Source organism: Oncorhynchus kisutch, linkage group LG23 (genome assembly GCF_002021735.2).
Source record: "Oncorhynchus kisutch isolate 150728-3 linkage group LG23, Okis_V2, whole genome shotgun sequence".
NCBI lineage: Eukaryota > Metazoa > Chordata > Actinopteri > Salmoniformes > Salmonidae > Oncorhynchus > Oncorhynchus kisutch.
Genome location: NC_034196.2, coordinates 23,405,725 through 23,420,492, shown reverse-complemented (window position 1 = coordinate 23,420,492; position 14,768 = coordinate 23,405,725). Strand labels below are relative to the sequence as shown.

Genomic DNA, 14,768 nt, shown 5'->3' with positions numbered 1-14,768 from the left:
TGCAGCCGTATTCATTGATCTGGCCAAGGCTTTCGACTCTGTCAATCACCATATCCTCATCGGCAGACTCGACAGCCTTGGTTTCTCAAATGATTGCCTCGCCTGGTTCACCAACTACTTCTCTGATAGAGTTCAGTGTGTCAAATCGGAGGGTCTGCTGTCCGGACCTCTGGCAGTCTCTATGGGGGTGCCACAGGGTTCAATTCTTGGACCGACTCTCTTCTCTGTATACATCAATGAGGTCGCTCTTGCTGCTGGTGAGTCCCTGATCCACCTCTACGCAGACGACACCATTCTGTATACTTCCGGCCCTTCTTTGGACACTGTGTTAACAACCCTCCAGGCAAGCTTCAATGCCATACAACTCTCCTTCCGTGGCCTCCAATTGCTCTTAAATACAAGTAAAACTAAATGCATGCTCTTCAACCGATCGCTACCTGCACCTACCCGCCTGTCCAACATCACTACTCTGGACGGCTCTGACTTAGAATACGTGGACAACTACAAATACATAGGTGTCTGGTTAGACTGTAAACTCTCCTTCCAGACCCATATCAAACATCTCCAATCCAAAGTTAAATCTAGAATTGGCTTCCTATTTCGCAACAAAGCATCCTTCACTCATGCTGCCAAACATACCCTTGTAAAACTGACCATCCTACCAATCCTCGACTTTGGCGATGTCATTTACAAAATAGCCTCCAATACCCTACTCAACAAATTGGATGCAGTCTATCACAGTGCAATCCGTTTTATCACCAAAGCCCCATATACTACCCACCATTGCGACCTGTACGCTCTCGTTGGCTGGCCCTCGCTTCATACTCGTCGCCAAACCCACTGGCTCCATGTCATCTACAAGACCCTGCTAGGTAAAGTCCCCCCTTATCTCAGCTCGCTGGTCACCATAGCATCTCCCACCTGTAGCACACGCTCCAGCAGGTATATCTCTCTAGTCACCCCCAAAACCAATTCTTTCTTTGGCCGCCTCTCCTTCCAGTTCTCTGCTTCCAATGACTGGAACGAACTACAAAAATCTCTGAAACTGGAAACACTTATCTCCCTCACTAGCTTTAAGCACCAACTGTCAGAGCAGCTCACAGATTACTGCACCTGTACATAGCCCACCTATAATTTAGCCCAAACAACTACCTCTTTCCCAACTGTATTTAATTTTTATTTATTTATTTATTTTGCTCCTTTGCACCCCATTATTTTTTATTTCTACTTTGCACATTCTTCCATTGCAAAACTACCATTCCAGTATTTTACTCGCTATATTGTACTTACTTTGCCATCATGGCCTTTTTTGCCTTTACCTCCCTTCTCACCTCATTTGCTCACATTGTATATAGACTTGTTTATACTGCATTATTGACTGTATGTTTGTTTTTACTCCATGTGTAACTCTGTGTCGTTTTATCTGTCGAACTGCTTTGCTTTATCTTGGCCAGGTCGCAATTGTAAATGAGAACTTGTTCTCAACTTGCCTACCTGGTTAAATAAAGGTAAAATAAAAAAAATAAAAATAAAATTCTCATTTGCCAAGATAATCCATCCACCTGACAGTTGTGGCATATCAAGAAACTGACTAAACAGCATGATCATTACACAGGTGCATCTTGTGCTAGGGACAATAAAAGGTCACTCTAAAATGTGGTTTCCTCACACAACACAATGCCACAGATGTCTCAAGTTTTGAGGTAGTGTGCCATTGGCATGCTGACTGCAAGAATGTCCAGCAGAGCTGTTGCCAGATAATTTGATGTTAATGTCTCTACCGTAGGCCACCTCCAACTTAATTTGAGAGAATTTGGAAGTACGTCCAACTGGCCTCACAACCGCCAACCACATTTAACTACGCCAGCCCAGGACCTCCACTTCCGGCTTCTTCACCTGCAGGATGGTCTGCGACCAGCCACCTGATGAAATTGTGGGTTTGCACAAGCAAAGAATTTCTGCACAAACTGTCAGAAACCATCTCAGGGAAGCTCATCTATGTGCTCATCGTCCTCACCAGGGTCTTGACTTGACTGCAGTTTGTCATCGTAACTGACTTTAGTGGGCAAATGCTCACCTTCGATGGCTACTGGAGCTGGAGAAGTGTGCCCTTTATGGATGAATCCTGGTTTCAACTGTATCGAGCAGATGGCAAACAGCGTAGCGTGTATGGCATTGTGTGGACGAACAGTTTGCTGATGTAAATGTTGTGAACAGAGATCCCCATGGTGGCAGTTGGGTTATGGTATGGGCAGCCGTAAGCTACGGACAACAAAGACAATTGTATTTTATTGATGACAATTTGAATGCACAGAGATACCGTGATGAGATCCTGAGGCCCATTGTCATGCCATTCATCCGCTGCCATCCCCTCATGTTTCAGCATGATAATGCATGGCCCATGTCACAAGGATCTGTACACAATTCCTGGAAGCTGAAAATGTCCCAGTTCTTCCATGGCCTGCATACTCACCAGACATGTCACCCATCGAGCATATTTGGGATGCTCTGGATCGACAGCATTGTTCAATATCCAGGAACTTCACACAGCCATTGAAGAGCGGGACAACATTCTACTGGCCACAATCAACAGCCTGATCAATTCTATGCAAAGGACATGTGTTGTGCTGCATGAGGCAAATGCTAGTCATACCAAATACTGACTGGTTTTGTGATCCCCGCAGCCTCCTTTTTTAAAGGTGCTTGTGACCAACTGTTCCATATCTGTATTTCTAGTCATGTGAAATCCATAGATTAGTGTCTAATGAATTTATTTACATTGACTGATTTCCTTAAATGAACTGTAAGTCAGTAAAATCGTTGAAATTGTTGTTTCTATTTTTATACAGTGTACAATAATGTTATAAGTATAGAAGTAGCTAGACTAACATTTCAATTACATTTCAGAGAGTTTGTTGCACACCTCCAGAAGTATAACATGGGAACTTCAACTTCCTAGAATATAAAACCACCAAATTAACCACATGCACTAATAAAACAAATAACTTCATTTCTTGCACAATTTTATTATTTTAAACCAAAAAATGATACATCACACAGACATTTAAATGTGTATAGTTTTTAAAAATCTTTTACAGGCTTAAGTGTACAACAGTCAGAGATATACAGTGAGCTCCAAAAGTACAGTGACACTGTTGTCGTTTTGGCTCTGTTCTCCAGAACTTTGGATTTGAAATGATACAATGACTGAGGTTAAAGTGCAGACTGTCAGCTTCCATTTGAGGGTATTTAACCGTTTAGAAATTACAGCACTTTTTGTACATTGTCTCCCCATTTTAGGGGACCAAAAGTATTGGGACAAATTGACTTATGTGTATTAAAGTAGTCAAAAGTGTAGTATTTGGTCCCATATTCCTAGAACACAATGATTACATCAAGCTTGTGAGTCTACAAACTTGTGAATTTGTTGTTTGATTATTTTGTGCCCAATAGAAATTAATGGTAAATTATGTATTGTGTAATTTGAGTGACTTTTATTTGATATTTGTGCTTCTGTAACTTTCCCACACATCATTATTCAGGAGTATTCATAATCATAGTAGCATCCATATGAATGTAGAAGTGTTCAGAACATATTCTATTCTTATTTACAATAAAAGTGACTCCAAAATGACTACCATTTCTATCAGGCACAAAATAATCTGAAACTCAACCAAAACAAACAGCAAATGCATCCAACAAGTTTGTAGACTCACACACTTGACGTAATCCCGGTGTACTAGGAATATGGGATCAAATAACAAAACATTTGACTATTTTAATATAGGTATATGTGGCACCTTCATTGGGGAGAATGGGCTGGAGTGGATTTAGTGGACTGGTATCAAATACATTGCCATTCCATTTGCTCTGTTTCGGCTATTATTATGAGTCGTTATGAGTACTCCCCTCAGCAGCCTCCTGTGAATTTTGTCACAATACTTTTGGTCCTCTAAAATGGGGGAAACTATGTACAAAAAGTGCTGTAATTTCTAAACGGTTCATTCACACGATATAGATGAAAATACCCTCAAATGAAAGCTGACTGTCTGCACTTTAACCTTTTAGTCATTGTATAATTTCAAATCCAAAGTGCTGGAGCACAGTCAAAAAAAAGTCACAACCCCAATAATTTTGGAGCTCACTGTAACTCTGACTAAAATCTAGAATTTACTGTAGGGATTGTTCTAATACTATTATTTTGAAAGATGTTTTGAAAGGTGTGTGTGTGGGGTGGGGGGGGATTCTATCCATGCTTTGTAATATAAACACATTTAGAGCAATAACGTACTTTATCATCATTATTTATAAGTGATACAGAGTCTGAGATAGTAAGGTAAATTAGCAGTGTGGAACAAACTTGCAGGTATACTGCATTTATAAAGCATAGAAGCAAAACTGCAAACCTCTGAAGTTGTATGGCAAAACCTTGTTTTTTCAGTGATATCCCTTATGGAAGTGGGCATGTATTTTTAGTGTCACCTAAGCATTGGCGTGCAGATCAAGCTTTTACGTCATGGGCTTTTCAATTAACCACCTTCTAAGTTGTAATTCTTCTACAGAGTGATTTATTTGACATTTATGTGGCTTTAGGCTACTAATTGTAAGAAACAAAACAAAAAAGTGACAGATGCATAAAAAGCTTAAAGGTCTACCATTGCCTTGCTACCAGCCACTCGTTGAACATTTCCCACTTTACACTAGCTGATCCGTAGGAATCACACTGGGTGACAAGAAGCATATGGGTCACTAGACATGACATAATCATCTGGAATGTGTATCATATAAACTAGACATTAATGCATTGACATACGCTGTATGCAAACGAAACATTTCAGAGTAAGAAAATATACTTTTTACTGACTGGTGAAAGGAAAAGGCAAGAAAGCATCTATGGGGAAACCAAAATATTCAATCTTCACAGGGGAAAATGCTCCCTTCCTCATACTGCTCTACCCATGACAAACAAGGCGGTCAGGTAGGATCCATAGCTCGATATGCAGAGCTGTAGGACTGCTCTCGTTTCTGTTAGTTCCCTGTAGTGAGGAAATATAAAAGCTCTTCACTCTTTCACAAACACGGTTTCACACAAATGCATACACGGAACACGCAAGCTTCTTGGAGTGGGTAGAAGTCGCTTCTAACCACTGGTCCATTGCACCGTCAGAGATATTGTCAGATATTTTATCTACCCACAAATTGTTATTGCTGGGGTTACAATGATGTGGTCCTAGAGCTGTGGTTCGGGAAACAGCCACCCACCTCAAACAAAACTCTTTCCAGCAAATATCCATTTAACAACCGAAACACTACAATACGATAAAATCCAAGTATCAGTCCTCATTTTGGCTACTGTGAAAGGAAACAAACACACTCACTACAACAAATATGTTTTCAGTGTACAAATGTAGAGGTTTTTTTTAGGGGGGGGGGGGGGGTCTTCTTCTCAAAGGCACCTTTCAAAATGTAATAACTTATGACACTTCCCTGTCAAGATTCAGACACCCATCATACATCTGACTATGAATAAACCTAAAACAAAACTGCCTAAAACTACAATAATATATAACTATATAAACTGAAATCTCTCCTAATATGTACATGAAAAACTGAACATATAATGTTTCATGTACATCTTATAAGTCACCTTCACTCTTCTTTCTGTACAGTACTGATAAACCTCAACACAGTGCTATAACACCAGTATATCACTGGTGTAGTCCAGTCACAGGGGCTGCTACTCTACTGCCAACATGTCTTACAAACTGATTGTGATTGCTGTACTCCGATAAGAAGTTTGAATGGGAAAATGTGCAATAAATAAAGCTCAACTAAATCTCACGTGTCTGGTCAGAGATCAGTGCAAATTGGTTTATTTTTCAATTCGGGCAATATTCCTGGCCTATACTGGATAAAATAACAATATTTGCTACAAACTTCAGGAAATATTAATAAGATGATCCATCTCAAGCACTCAGACTAAAAAGCTCATTGGGGTTTATGCAGTTCCAGCTGTTCTTCCACCATGGCAGCCATATCAAACACTTTGGTCAAAAGGAAATGCGCAGTGAGGTCCATTTTCTGTCAAGGCCCAGAAGTGGCACATACAGCAATCCTCTCTACATTCTCCTGTTTATGGTCAAAAAAATCTATCTGCTGGGTCCAAAATGGCAACATTGTCATTCTTAATACGGCAAACTTAGCATCAACAAATTGTCACAGACAGGGATGAATAAAGTACAATACTTCTGTAACAGCACCTTTATATGGTTCTATCACAGGAATGTACATTAAGCTGGGTCAATAACACACAACATTTTTTTCTCCACACACAGGCATGTGGGCTGTGACAGTCCATACAATTGTGTTAACGCTCTTAAACTCTTCTGGTTTCCTTGAAAACGACAAATAAAATCTAAATCAATGTAAACCATCAAAGAAACCAAAAAGAGGCAAACAGACAAGTTAAGCCCACTCGCTGTAATATCACGCTATACTATTGTCCACAAATCACCATTACAAGCCAAACTAAAAATAGCACAATGCCCCGCGTAGGGGTTGAGATTAATACTTTTTACACAGAGTGGCTTCTTATAGAGTGATACCTCATGTCTTAAGAGGAGTGAGGGTCTATTTGTGATTGCTTAGCGCTGAATTATTGACAGAATCAAATGGAGCGTGTCTGTGACTGCAGTAGAATCCTCCGGCAGACCGCTTGGCTGTGATTGCTCAGGGCAGCATTACTGACGGTTAGAGGCTGTGTGTATGGGACACTGCACAGAAATGAATAGCTAACACACTCAGTCCGTGTAGTGGGGTCCTGTCTGACACACGGAGGAGTGAGTAGTGGCCTTCTCACAAGTCCTTCATCTCCAACATCAACTAGGCGGTCACAGGCTCCACTGTGAGTATGAGAGACCAGCGTCACCAGTCCCAACCATACCCAGTCCAGGCCCTTCATAACACCTCCCCCCACTGGCTGGTATCTCCATGGAAACTAGAGGGTGGAGGGAGGATACTGAGTTGGTAGGGAGGGGGTCAGATTGAATGGGCATGGTGGTGTCTGTCCAGAATGACTGACATCATAGTTTAGCAGCATCCACGGGTGCTGAGCAGAGTCCTCAGATGCAGAGCCCTGACTGTAGTGCTGTGAGGCGGCGCTCGATGCACTCCTTACCTGCAGAGAGAGAACGGGGGGATGGGGCTTTAGAAGCAGTAGTTAATCAATGGATATGGTCAAAGGGACAAGTCACTGAGCTAAGTAAACAACAGTATACTTCCAAAACTATTTAGTGTGAAATTGCATTCCTGTAGTCATGGAAATAAAATGGTGTTCTATGAAGATGTATGTTCCTTTATTATTCTCCCCTAACCCAATCACCCCTCCCTTATTCTCCCCTAACCCAATCACCCCTCCCTTATTCTCCCCTAACCCAATCACCCCTCCCTTATTCTCCCCTAACCCAATCACCCCTCCCTTATTCTCCCCTAACCCAATCACCCCTCCCTTATTCTCCCCTAACCCAATCACCCCTCCCTTATTCTCCCCTAACCCAATCACCCCTCCCTTATTCTCCCCTAACCCAATCACCCCTCCCTTATTCTCCCCTAACCCAATAACCCCTCCCTTATTCTCCCCTAACCCAATCACCCCTCCCGATTGGAGAAAACTAATGGACAACAATACTTAGGCTTCTATTTCCAGCTATACATACATTTTACAGACACAGTATATTTAAGCAATAAGGCACGAGGTGGGTATATGGCCAATATACCATGGCTAAGGGCTGTTCTTATGCACAACGAAGCACGGAGTGCCCGGATACATACCTTAGTCGTGGTATATTGGCCATATATCACAAACCCCACCGAGGTGCCTTATTGGTATTATAAACTGGTTACCAACGTAATTAGAGCAGTAAAAATAAATGTTTTGTCATACCTGTGGTATACGGTCCGATTATAAACCAACCAGTTTATCATTTACATTCGTTCTCTTTTGTTTGTTTTAGTCCCATCCTTCAACTATTCTCAACCCCTCCCAACTATCTCTGAAGAACATCCAGTTTTGATTTCTAGCTGCCATATATTTTTTCCACTGTGCTGTTTCACAAAAGTTCTGAACCTTCCTATTCTCATAGTTTCTACAGATTGTAAATTAAAGATACACATTTTTGCTAAGAGTATTTTGCTACCCCAGATCTAGGTAAGGGGTTGTGGTGAGAGATGAGAGGTGACTTGCATTTGGTAACGATGAGGATGTCTTCGTGCTCGGTGAGGAGCAGGGACAGGCCCTCCATCAGCAGCAGGGCCTTGTGGTAGCGCTGCACCGACGCCTCTCGCTGGTGGAACATCTCATCCAGAGCAGCAGCCTGCACCTGGGGAGAGACAGAGGGAGAGTTAGTGGGCAAAGTCAGATAGGAGAGAGGAATACTGCTACGATAAAGGTTTGTAAATGGGTTTGAATACAAGGGATTCCATTTGGAAGTATGGGTGAATAATAGCAAAGACCCCAATCATACTCCTTATTATCAGGTTAACTCAAATATCACTTTATGACAGCTACACACTACATGCACGTGGTTGATGAAAACATGTAGCTGTATAAATGGTTAAACGAGTCTACCACAAGCCTAGTAGAGGGTGAAGAAGAGATCAGATGCTGAGATGACAGAAACGGTGTTGAGCTGAACACAGTGTCTCCCTCACCATCTGAACGGTGTTGAGCTGAACACAGTATCTCCCTCACCATCTGAACGGTGTGGCTGAACAGCAGCCTCTCGGCGGTGATAGTGTTAATGTGGTCCATGAGACGGTGCTTCCTAGAGAAGAAGCGCTCCAGCCGGGCGTTGAGGGAGAGGCAGGACGACACGCTGGACTTAAAAAGCTTGTTCAGTCTCTTCACCACTAAACACACAGTCACAGAGGAGAGGGTTAAGAGAGGAACAGTGTTACATACAGACAGAGAGCATACCTACTCCAAGTAGGGTTGGGCTCAATAATATTTATTGATATATTATCTACTACTTGGTTTAATGTTATATTCTCCTGTAAATGTTGGCTTTTAATTTTGGCTTCTCCAATCAGCCATGTTGTAAGGTTGTTGGGTCTTACCTTGTTTGACAGTAGCAGAGGGGTACAGTTTGCCCTGTTTGATGCACTCCATGGCTGTGTGTAAGGCAGACGACAGGAGCTCTGCAGTCTTCATGTACAACACCAGCTGCTCCGCATAGCTGAGACACAAACACACACAGATCAGACTCATGGCAAGTTTTTTAGCTAGTGCTACAGTCATCGCAAAGTGTCTCTGAATGTCAAAGTGAGCAGTAAACAAGTCTGACTTGCTTTTATCATCCATTTGTAAAGAGCTCCTCTTCCATTAAAGGAAATACTGGACAAAGTCGTTTCAGTAATAGTGGTAGAACTGGTTGAGCTTTATTGGTTGGTGGCTCTCACCTCCACTCCCGGCTGAGGGAGCTGATCTGGTCTGCCACCAGGCTCTGCTGCCGCAGGAGGGAGGGTGGGGAGCTGTCCCCTTGCTCCCCCACAGCCCCAGCCCCGGTCCCCCTGACTCCCGCCACCTCCATCAGACAGCAGGCAAAGTCCAGGGTGAAGTGAAGGCTCCTCAGGGTCTCTGTGTGCTCCTGCTGCTCTCAGACAGTCAGAGGGAGAGAGAGAGAGAGACAAGGTCATTCACATTGACCACTACAAAGTTCGCTATCACAAACCTAATTATCTTAACATGTCACGTTAATTCTCCTAACCTGCTACAAAAAGTCACTTCTGCTATTCAAAACTGGCAGATCTGCCCTGAGAACAGTCTTGGTTTCCGCTAATGCGATAGAGCCGCTCTGCTTTTGAGTAGCCATAGCAACTGCTGCGTTTGGCTGCTGCTCTGCGCTCACGAGACAGTTGCCTAGGCTGCACACAGGTGATAATAACCACATTATGAGATTTTGGCAATGAAAGCAGCCCTTGCACTTTATTTGACCAGATGAGAATCTGTTTGGGATGAAAACATTGTCAGTAGAGTAGTGAATTGGGAGCTTTAACAGTGTGAGGGCCTTCATGTTCTATACTGGTATTCTTTATTAGCCCTGCACCTATGTTTTCAAGGATGTGCATATGACCACAAACTTTTCTAAAGACAGCCCTTGTACTTACCCAGAGTTGGATGAACTCATGGATATGGACATGTGGAATTGTGTAAATCTCTGCATGCATTTGAGGTAAAGTAGTGACTGGCTACAACTGGAGCGAGACTGAGCCGACATGAGAGGGAGGGGCAAAATGACCATGGATTTTTTTATAGATTTCTATGAAGTTAACTATTAGGCCTACAAACAGTCTCCTTCTGATTAACCCCCCAAATAAACTCTGTTTAGAACTACTGCCCGTTACTGTGGAGTGTCGATTCTGTCCTGAACTTGACTCTAGGACTTCACTCCCATTCCTGCTAGAATACCACTGGACCTGCAAGACCCACGGGAGTCCTGTTCCCGTGTCACCCTCTAATGGGCATTCCTTAATACAGACACAGAGATGAAATGAGACAAAGAAACATGCAGAGAGAGAGAGTGACAGAAAGAAACAACCCCACATCCCACCCCATGCCCACTCTCATCCTCTCACCGCCATCAGTGTCTCATCTGGCAGCTCAGGGGCCAGGAAGGTGACCGGTCCCCCCATGTTGGCTGTGATGGGGTCCGTGAAGCTGTAGCGTGGACTGGAGGGATCCTCGAAGCCTTCCAGATAGGTGCCTGTCTGATATCGGCTGGTAAAGGACCCCACTGGGCTGATAGAGCTGGAGGAGCCTGCTATAGAAAGTAGAGGTTAGAGCATGGCAAGAAGCTCAGAACAGGCACTGGGTGCACTGGGTAACAGGCACTAGATCATGGCTAACATAGGGAAATGTATTGTGTACATCTTTGCCACTGAGATCGCCATAGCCGGTCGCATTCTAATTCTGTGGTGGGACAGCTAGGAGGGGTCTCACTATCTTCCTGGCAGGTGGGAGCTGGGGAGGGGGGATGGGAGGGTCAGGTCTATGGGGACCTGGGATTGTGGGAGGAGGGAATCTTATGGTCTACCACAACCTTTTTTGTTTCATACTGCCATATCCAAATTGTACCATTTGTAACCTTTACCAAACTGTGCCATTGTATACTCTACTGCTGTTTTTCATCATTGGTATCAATATCATTGTTTAACACATTACATAGTGGTGCTGTGCTGAGTAAAGGATGACATCACCAGGCTGCTGAGAATTTACCTGAGTACTGCCTGGTCCTGGAGGTGTGTGGTAGGGTGCTGCTGTTGGGTGGGGAGCCCACAGTGAACACCACCTGGGCTGGGCTGGCTGAGCCTGCAGCCATGGCACCATCACCAGAGGGTGCTGACGGACAGAAACACAGCACTAATATTTTTTAAATGTATTTTATTTCCCCTTTATTTAACCAGGTAGGCTAGATGAGAACAACTTCTCATTTGCAACTGCGACCTGTCCAAGATAAAGCAAAGCAGTGTGACACAGACAACACAGAGTTACACATGGAGTAAACAATAAACAAGCCAATAACACAAACAAGTCAATGACACAGTAGAGAAAAGAAAGTCTATATACAGTGTGTGCAAAAGGCATGAGGTAGGCAATAAATAGGCCATAGGAGCAAATAATTACAATTTAGCAGATTAACACTGGAGTGATAAATGAGCAGATAATGATGTGCAAGTAGAGATACTGGTGTGCAAAAGAGCAGAAAAGTAAATAAAATAAAAACCGTATGGGGATGAGGTAGGTAGATTGGGTGGGCTATTTACAGATGGACTATGTACAGCTGCAGTGATCGTTTAGCTGCTCAGATAGTTGATGTTTCAAGTTTGTGAGGGAAATAAAAGTTCAGCGATGTTTGCAATTCGTTCCAGTCACTGGCAGCAGAGAACTGGAAGGAAAGGCGGCCAAATGAGGTGTTGGCTTTGGGGATGATCAGTGAGATATACCTGCTGGAGCGTGTGCTACGGGTGGGTGTTGTTATCGTGACCAGTGAACTGAGATAAGGCGGAGCTTTACCTAGCATAGACTTATAGATGACCTGGAGCCAGTGGGTCTGGCGACGAACATGTGACGAGGGCCAGCTGACTAAAGAATACAGGTCGCAGTGGTGGGTGGTATAAGGTGATTTGGTAACAAAACGGATGGCACTGTGATAAACTGTATCCAGTATTCTGAGTAGGGTGTTGGAAGCTATTTTGTAGATGACATCGATGAAGTCGAGGATCGGTAGGATAGTCAGTTTTACTAGGGTAAGTTTGGCGGTGTGAGTGAAGGAGGCTTTGTTGCGAAATAGAAAGCCGATTCTAGATTTGATTTTGGATTGGAGATGTTTAATAGGAGTCTGGAAGGAGAGTTTACAGTCTAGCCAGACACCTAGGTATTTATAGTTGTCCACATATTCTAGGTCGGAACTGTCCAGGGTGGCGATGCTAGTCGGGTGGGCGGGTGCGGGCAGCGAACGGTTGAAAAGCATGCATTTGGTTTTACTAGAGTTTAAGAGAAGTTGTAGGCCACGGAAGGAGTGTTGTATGGCATTGAAGCTCGTTTGGAGGATCGTTAGCGCAGTGTCCAAGGAAGGGCCAGAAGTATACAGAATGATGTCGTCTGCGTAGAGGTGGATCAGGGAATCGCTCGCAGCAAGAGCGACATCATTGATTTAGACAGAGAAAGAGTCGGCCCGAGAATTGAACCCTGTAGTACCCCCATGGAGACTGCCAGAGGTCCGGACAACATGCCCTCCGATTTGACACACTGAACTCTGTCTGCAAAGTAGTTGGTGAACCAGGCGAGGCAGTCATCAGAAACAACAAGGCTATTGAGTCTGCCGATAAGAATACGGTGATTGACAGAGTTGAAAGCCTTGGCCAGGACGATGAAGACAGCTGCACAGTACTGTCTCTTATCGATGGCGGTTATGATATCGTTTAGTACCTTGAGCGTGGCTGAGGTGCACCCGTGACCGGCTCAGAAGCCGGATTGCACAGCGGAGAAGGTACGGTGGGATTCGAAATGGTCAGTGATCTGTTTATTAACTTGGCTTTCAAAGACTTTAGATAGGCAGGGCAGGATGGATATAGGTCTCTAACAGTTTGGGTCTAGGGTGTCACCCCCTTTGAAGAGAGGGATGAACGCGGCAGCTTTCCAATCTTTAGGGATCTCGGACGATACGAAAGAGAGGTTGAACAGGCTGGTAATAGCGGTTGCAACAATGGCGGCGTAGAGTTTTAGAAAGAGAGGGTCCAGATTGTCTAGCCCAGCTGATTTGTACTGGTCCAGGTTTTGCAGCTCTTTCAGAGCATCTGCTGTCTGGATATGGGTGAAGGAGAAGCTGGGGAGGCTTGGGCGAATAGCTGCGAGGGGGATGGAGCTGTTGGCCAGGGTTGGAGTAGCTAGGAGGAAGGCATGGCCAGCCGTTGAGAAATGCTTATTGAAATGTTCGATTATCATGGATTTATCAGTGGTGACCATGTTACCTAGCCTCAATGCAGTGGGCAGCTGGGAGGAGGTGCTCTTGTTCTTCATGGACTTTACAGTGTCCCAAAACCTTTTGGAGTTAGAGCTACAGGATGCGAATTTCTGCTTGAAAAAGCTAGCCTTGGCTAGCTGCGTGTATTGGTTCCTGACTTTCCTGAACAGTTGCATATTGTGGGGACTATTCGATGCTATGGCAGTCCGCAACAGGATGTTTTTGTGCTGGTCAAGGGCAGTCAGGTCTGGAGTGAACCAAGGGCTATATCTGTTCTTAGTTCTGCATTTTTTGAACGGGGCATGCTTATCTAAGATGGTGATGAAATTACTTTTAAAGAATGACCAGGCATCCTCGACTGACAGGATGAGGTCAATATCCTACCAGGATACCCGGGCCAGGTCGATTAGAAAGGCCTGCTCGCAGAAGTGTTTTAGGGAGCGTATGACAGTGATGAGGGGTGGTCGTTTGACCGCGGACCCACAGCGGATACAGGCAATGAGGCAGTGATCGCTGAGATCCTGATTGAAAACAGCAGAGGTGTATTTGGCCCATGTTTACAGATTTAGGGTTGTACCTGGTGGGTTCCTTGATGATTTGTGTGAGATTGAGGGCATCTAGATTAGATTGTAGGACAGCCGGGGTGTTAAGCATATCCCAGTTTAGGTCACCCAACAGAACGAACTCTGAAGCTAGATGGGGGGCGATCAATTCACAAATGGCGTCCAGGGCACAGCTGGGAGCGGAGGGGGGTCGATAGCAGGCGGCAACAGTGAGAGACTTATTTCTGGAGAGGTTAATTTTTTAAATTAGAAACACATAGGCCAGAGAATATGAACCGTAGTAACTAATGACCTAGCTATGTGCAGTGGAGCAAGTAGTCATTTACCGTGGTAGTTAGATGCATGCTTTTAACATCCAGTTTGCCCATATTATTAGCAGAGCAGTATAAATAAACCTGATGTCCTCCAACAGCAGGGGTTTAAAAACAGTTAATGTTTTAGTATGTTGAAACATAATATTCCAGTAAGGAAACCTCCATCTTATCAGAATCAACTTTCACTGACCCACTTAGACAGGCAATCTTCAAAAATGATTGGCTCTTTGTGTGGTTTTGCACGCCAAATGTGCTACAGTCCAAAGCTGAACGCCACACTGAAAGCCTCTATCCTGACCAAACTGATTAGCATGATATTCCACCTTATCTCATCTAGAATAAAATGGGATCCTTGTCCCTTTTTCAAAGTT

At 43.9% G+C, this 14,768-nt stretch overlaps 1 protein-coding gene across 7 annotated transcripts in view; it reads right to left on the bottom strand.

Moving 5' to 3' along the window:
- Window positions 1-3,006: 3,006 nt before the first annotated feature.
- Window positions 3,007-14,768, bottom strand: part of ulk1b (unc-51 like autophagy activating kinase 1) — a 33,148-nt gene continuing 21,386 nt past the window's right edge. For 2 of the 7 annotated variants that reach the window (XM_020457503.2, XM_020457506.2), the window contains 7 exons: window positions 11,273-11,395; window positions 10,633-10,817; window positions 9,457-9,647; window positions 9,115-9,233; window positions 8,750-8,907; window positions 8,243-8,378; window positions 6,234-7,177 (listed from right to left, as the gene is read on the bottom strand). In XM_020457503.2, coding sequence (XP_020313092.1) covers window positions 7,122-7,177; window positions 8,243-8,378; window positions 8,750-8,907; window positions 9,115-9,233; window positions 9,457-9,647; window positions 10,633-10,817; window positions 11,273-11,395 — 968 coding nt within the window. In that variant the 3' untranslated portion in view covers window positions 6,234-7,121. Of the gene's footprint in view, window positions 7,178-8,242; window positions 8,379-8,709; window positions 8,908-9,114; window positions 9,234-9,456; window positions 9,648-10,632; window positions 10,818-11,272; window positions 11,396-14,768 lie in introns of all 7 variants that reach the window. The other 5 variants (XR_004204968.1, XM_020457501.2, XR_004204969.1 and 2 more) reach the window with 5 other exon arrangements.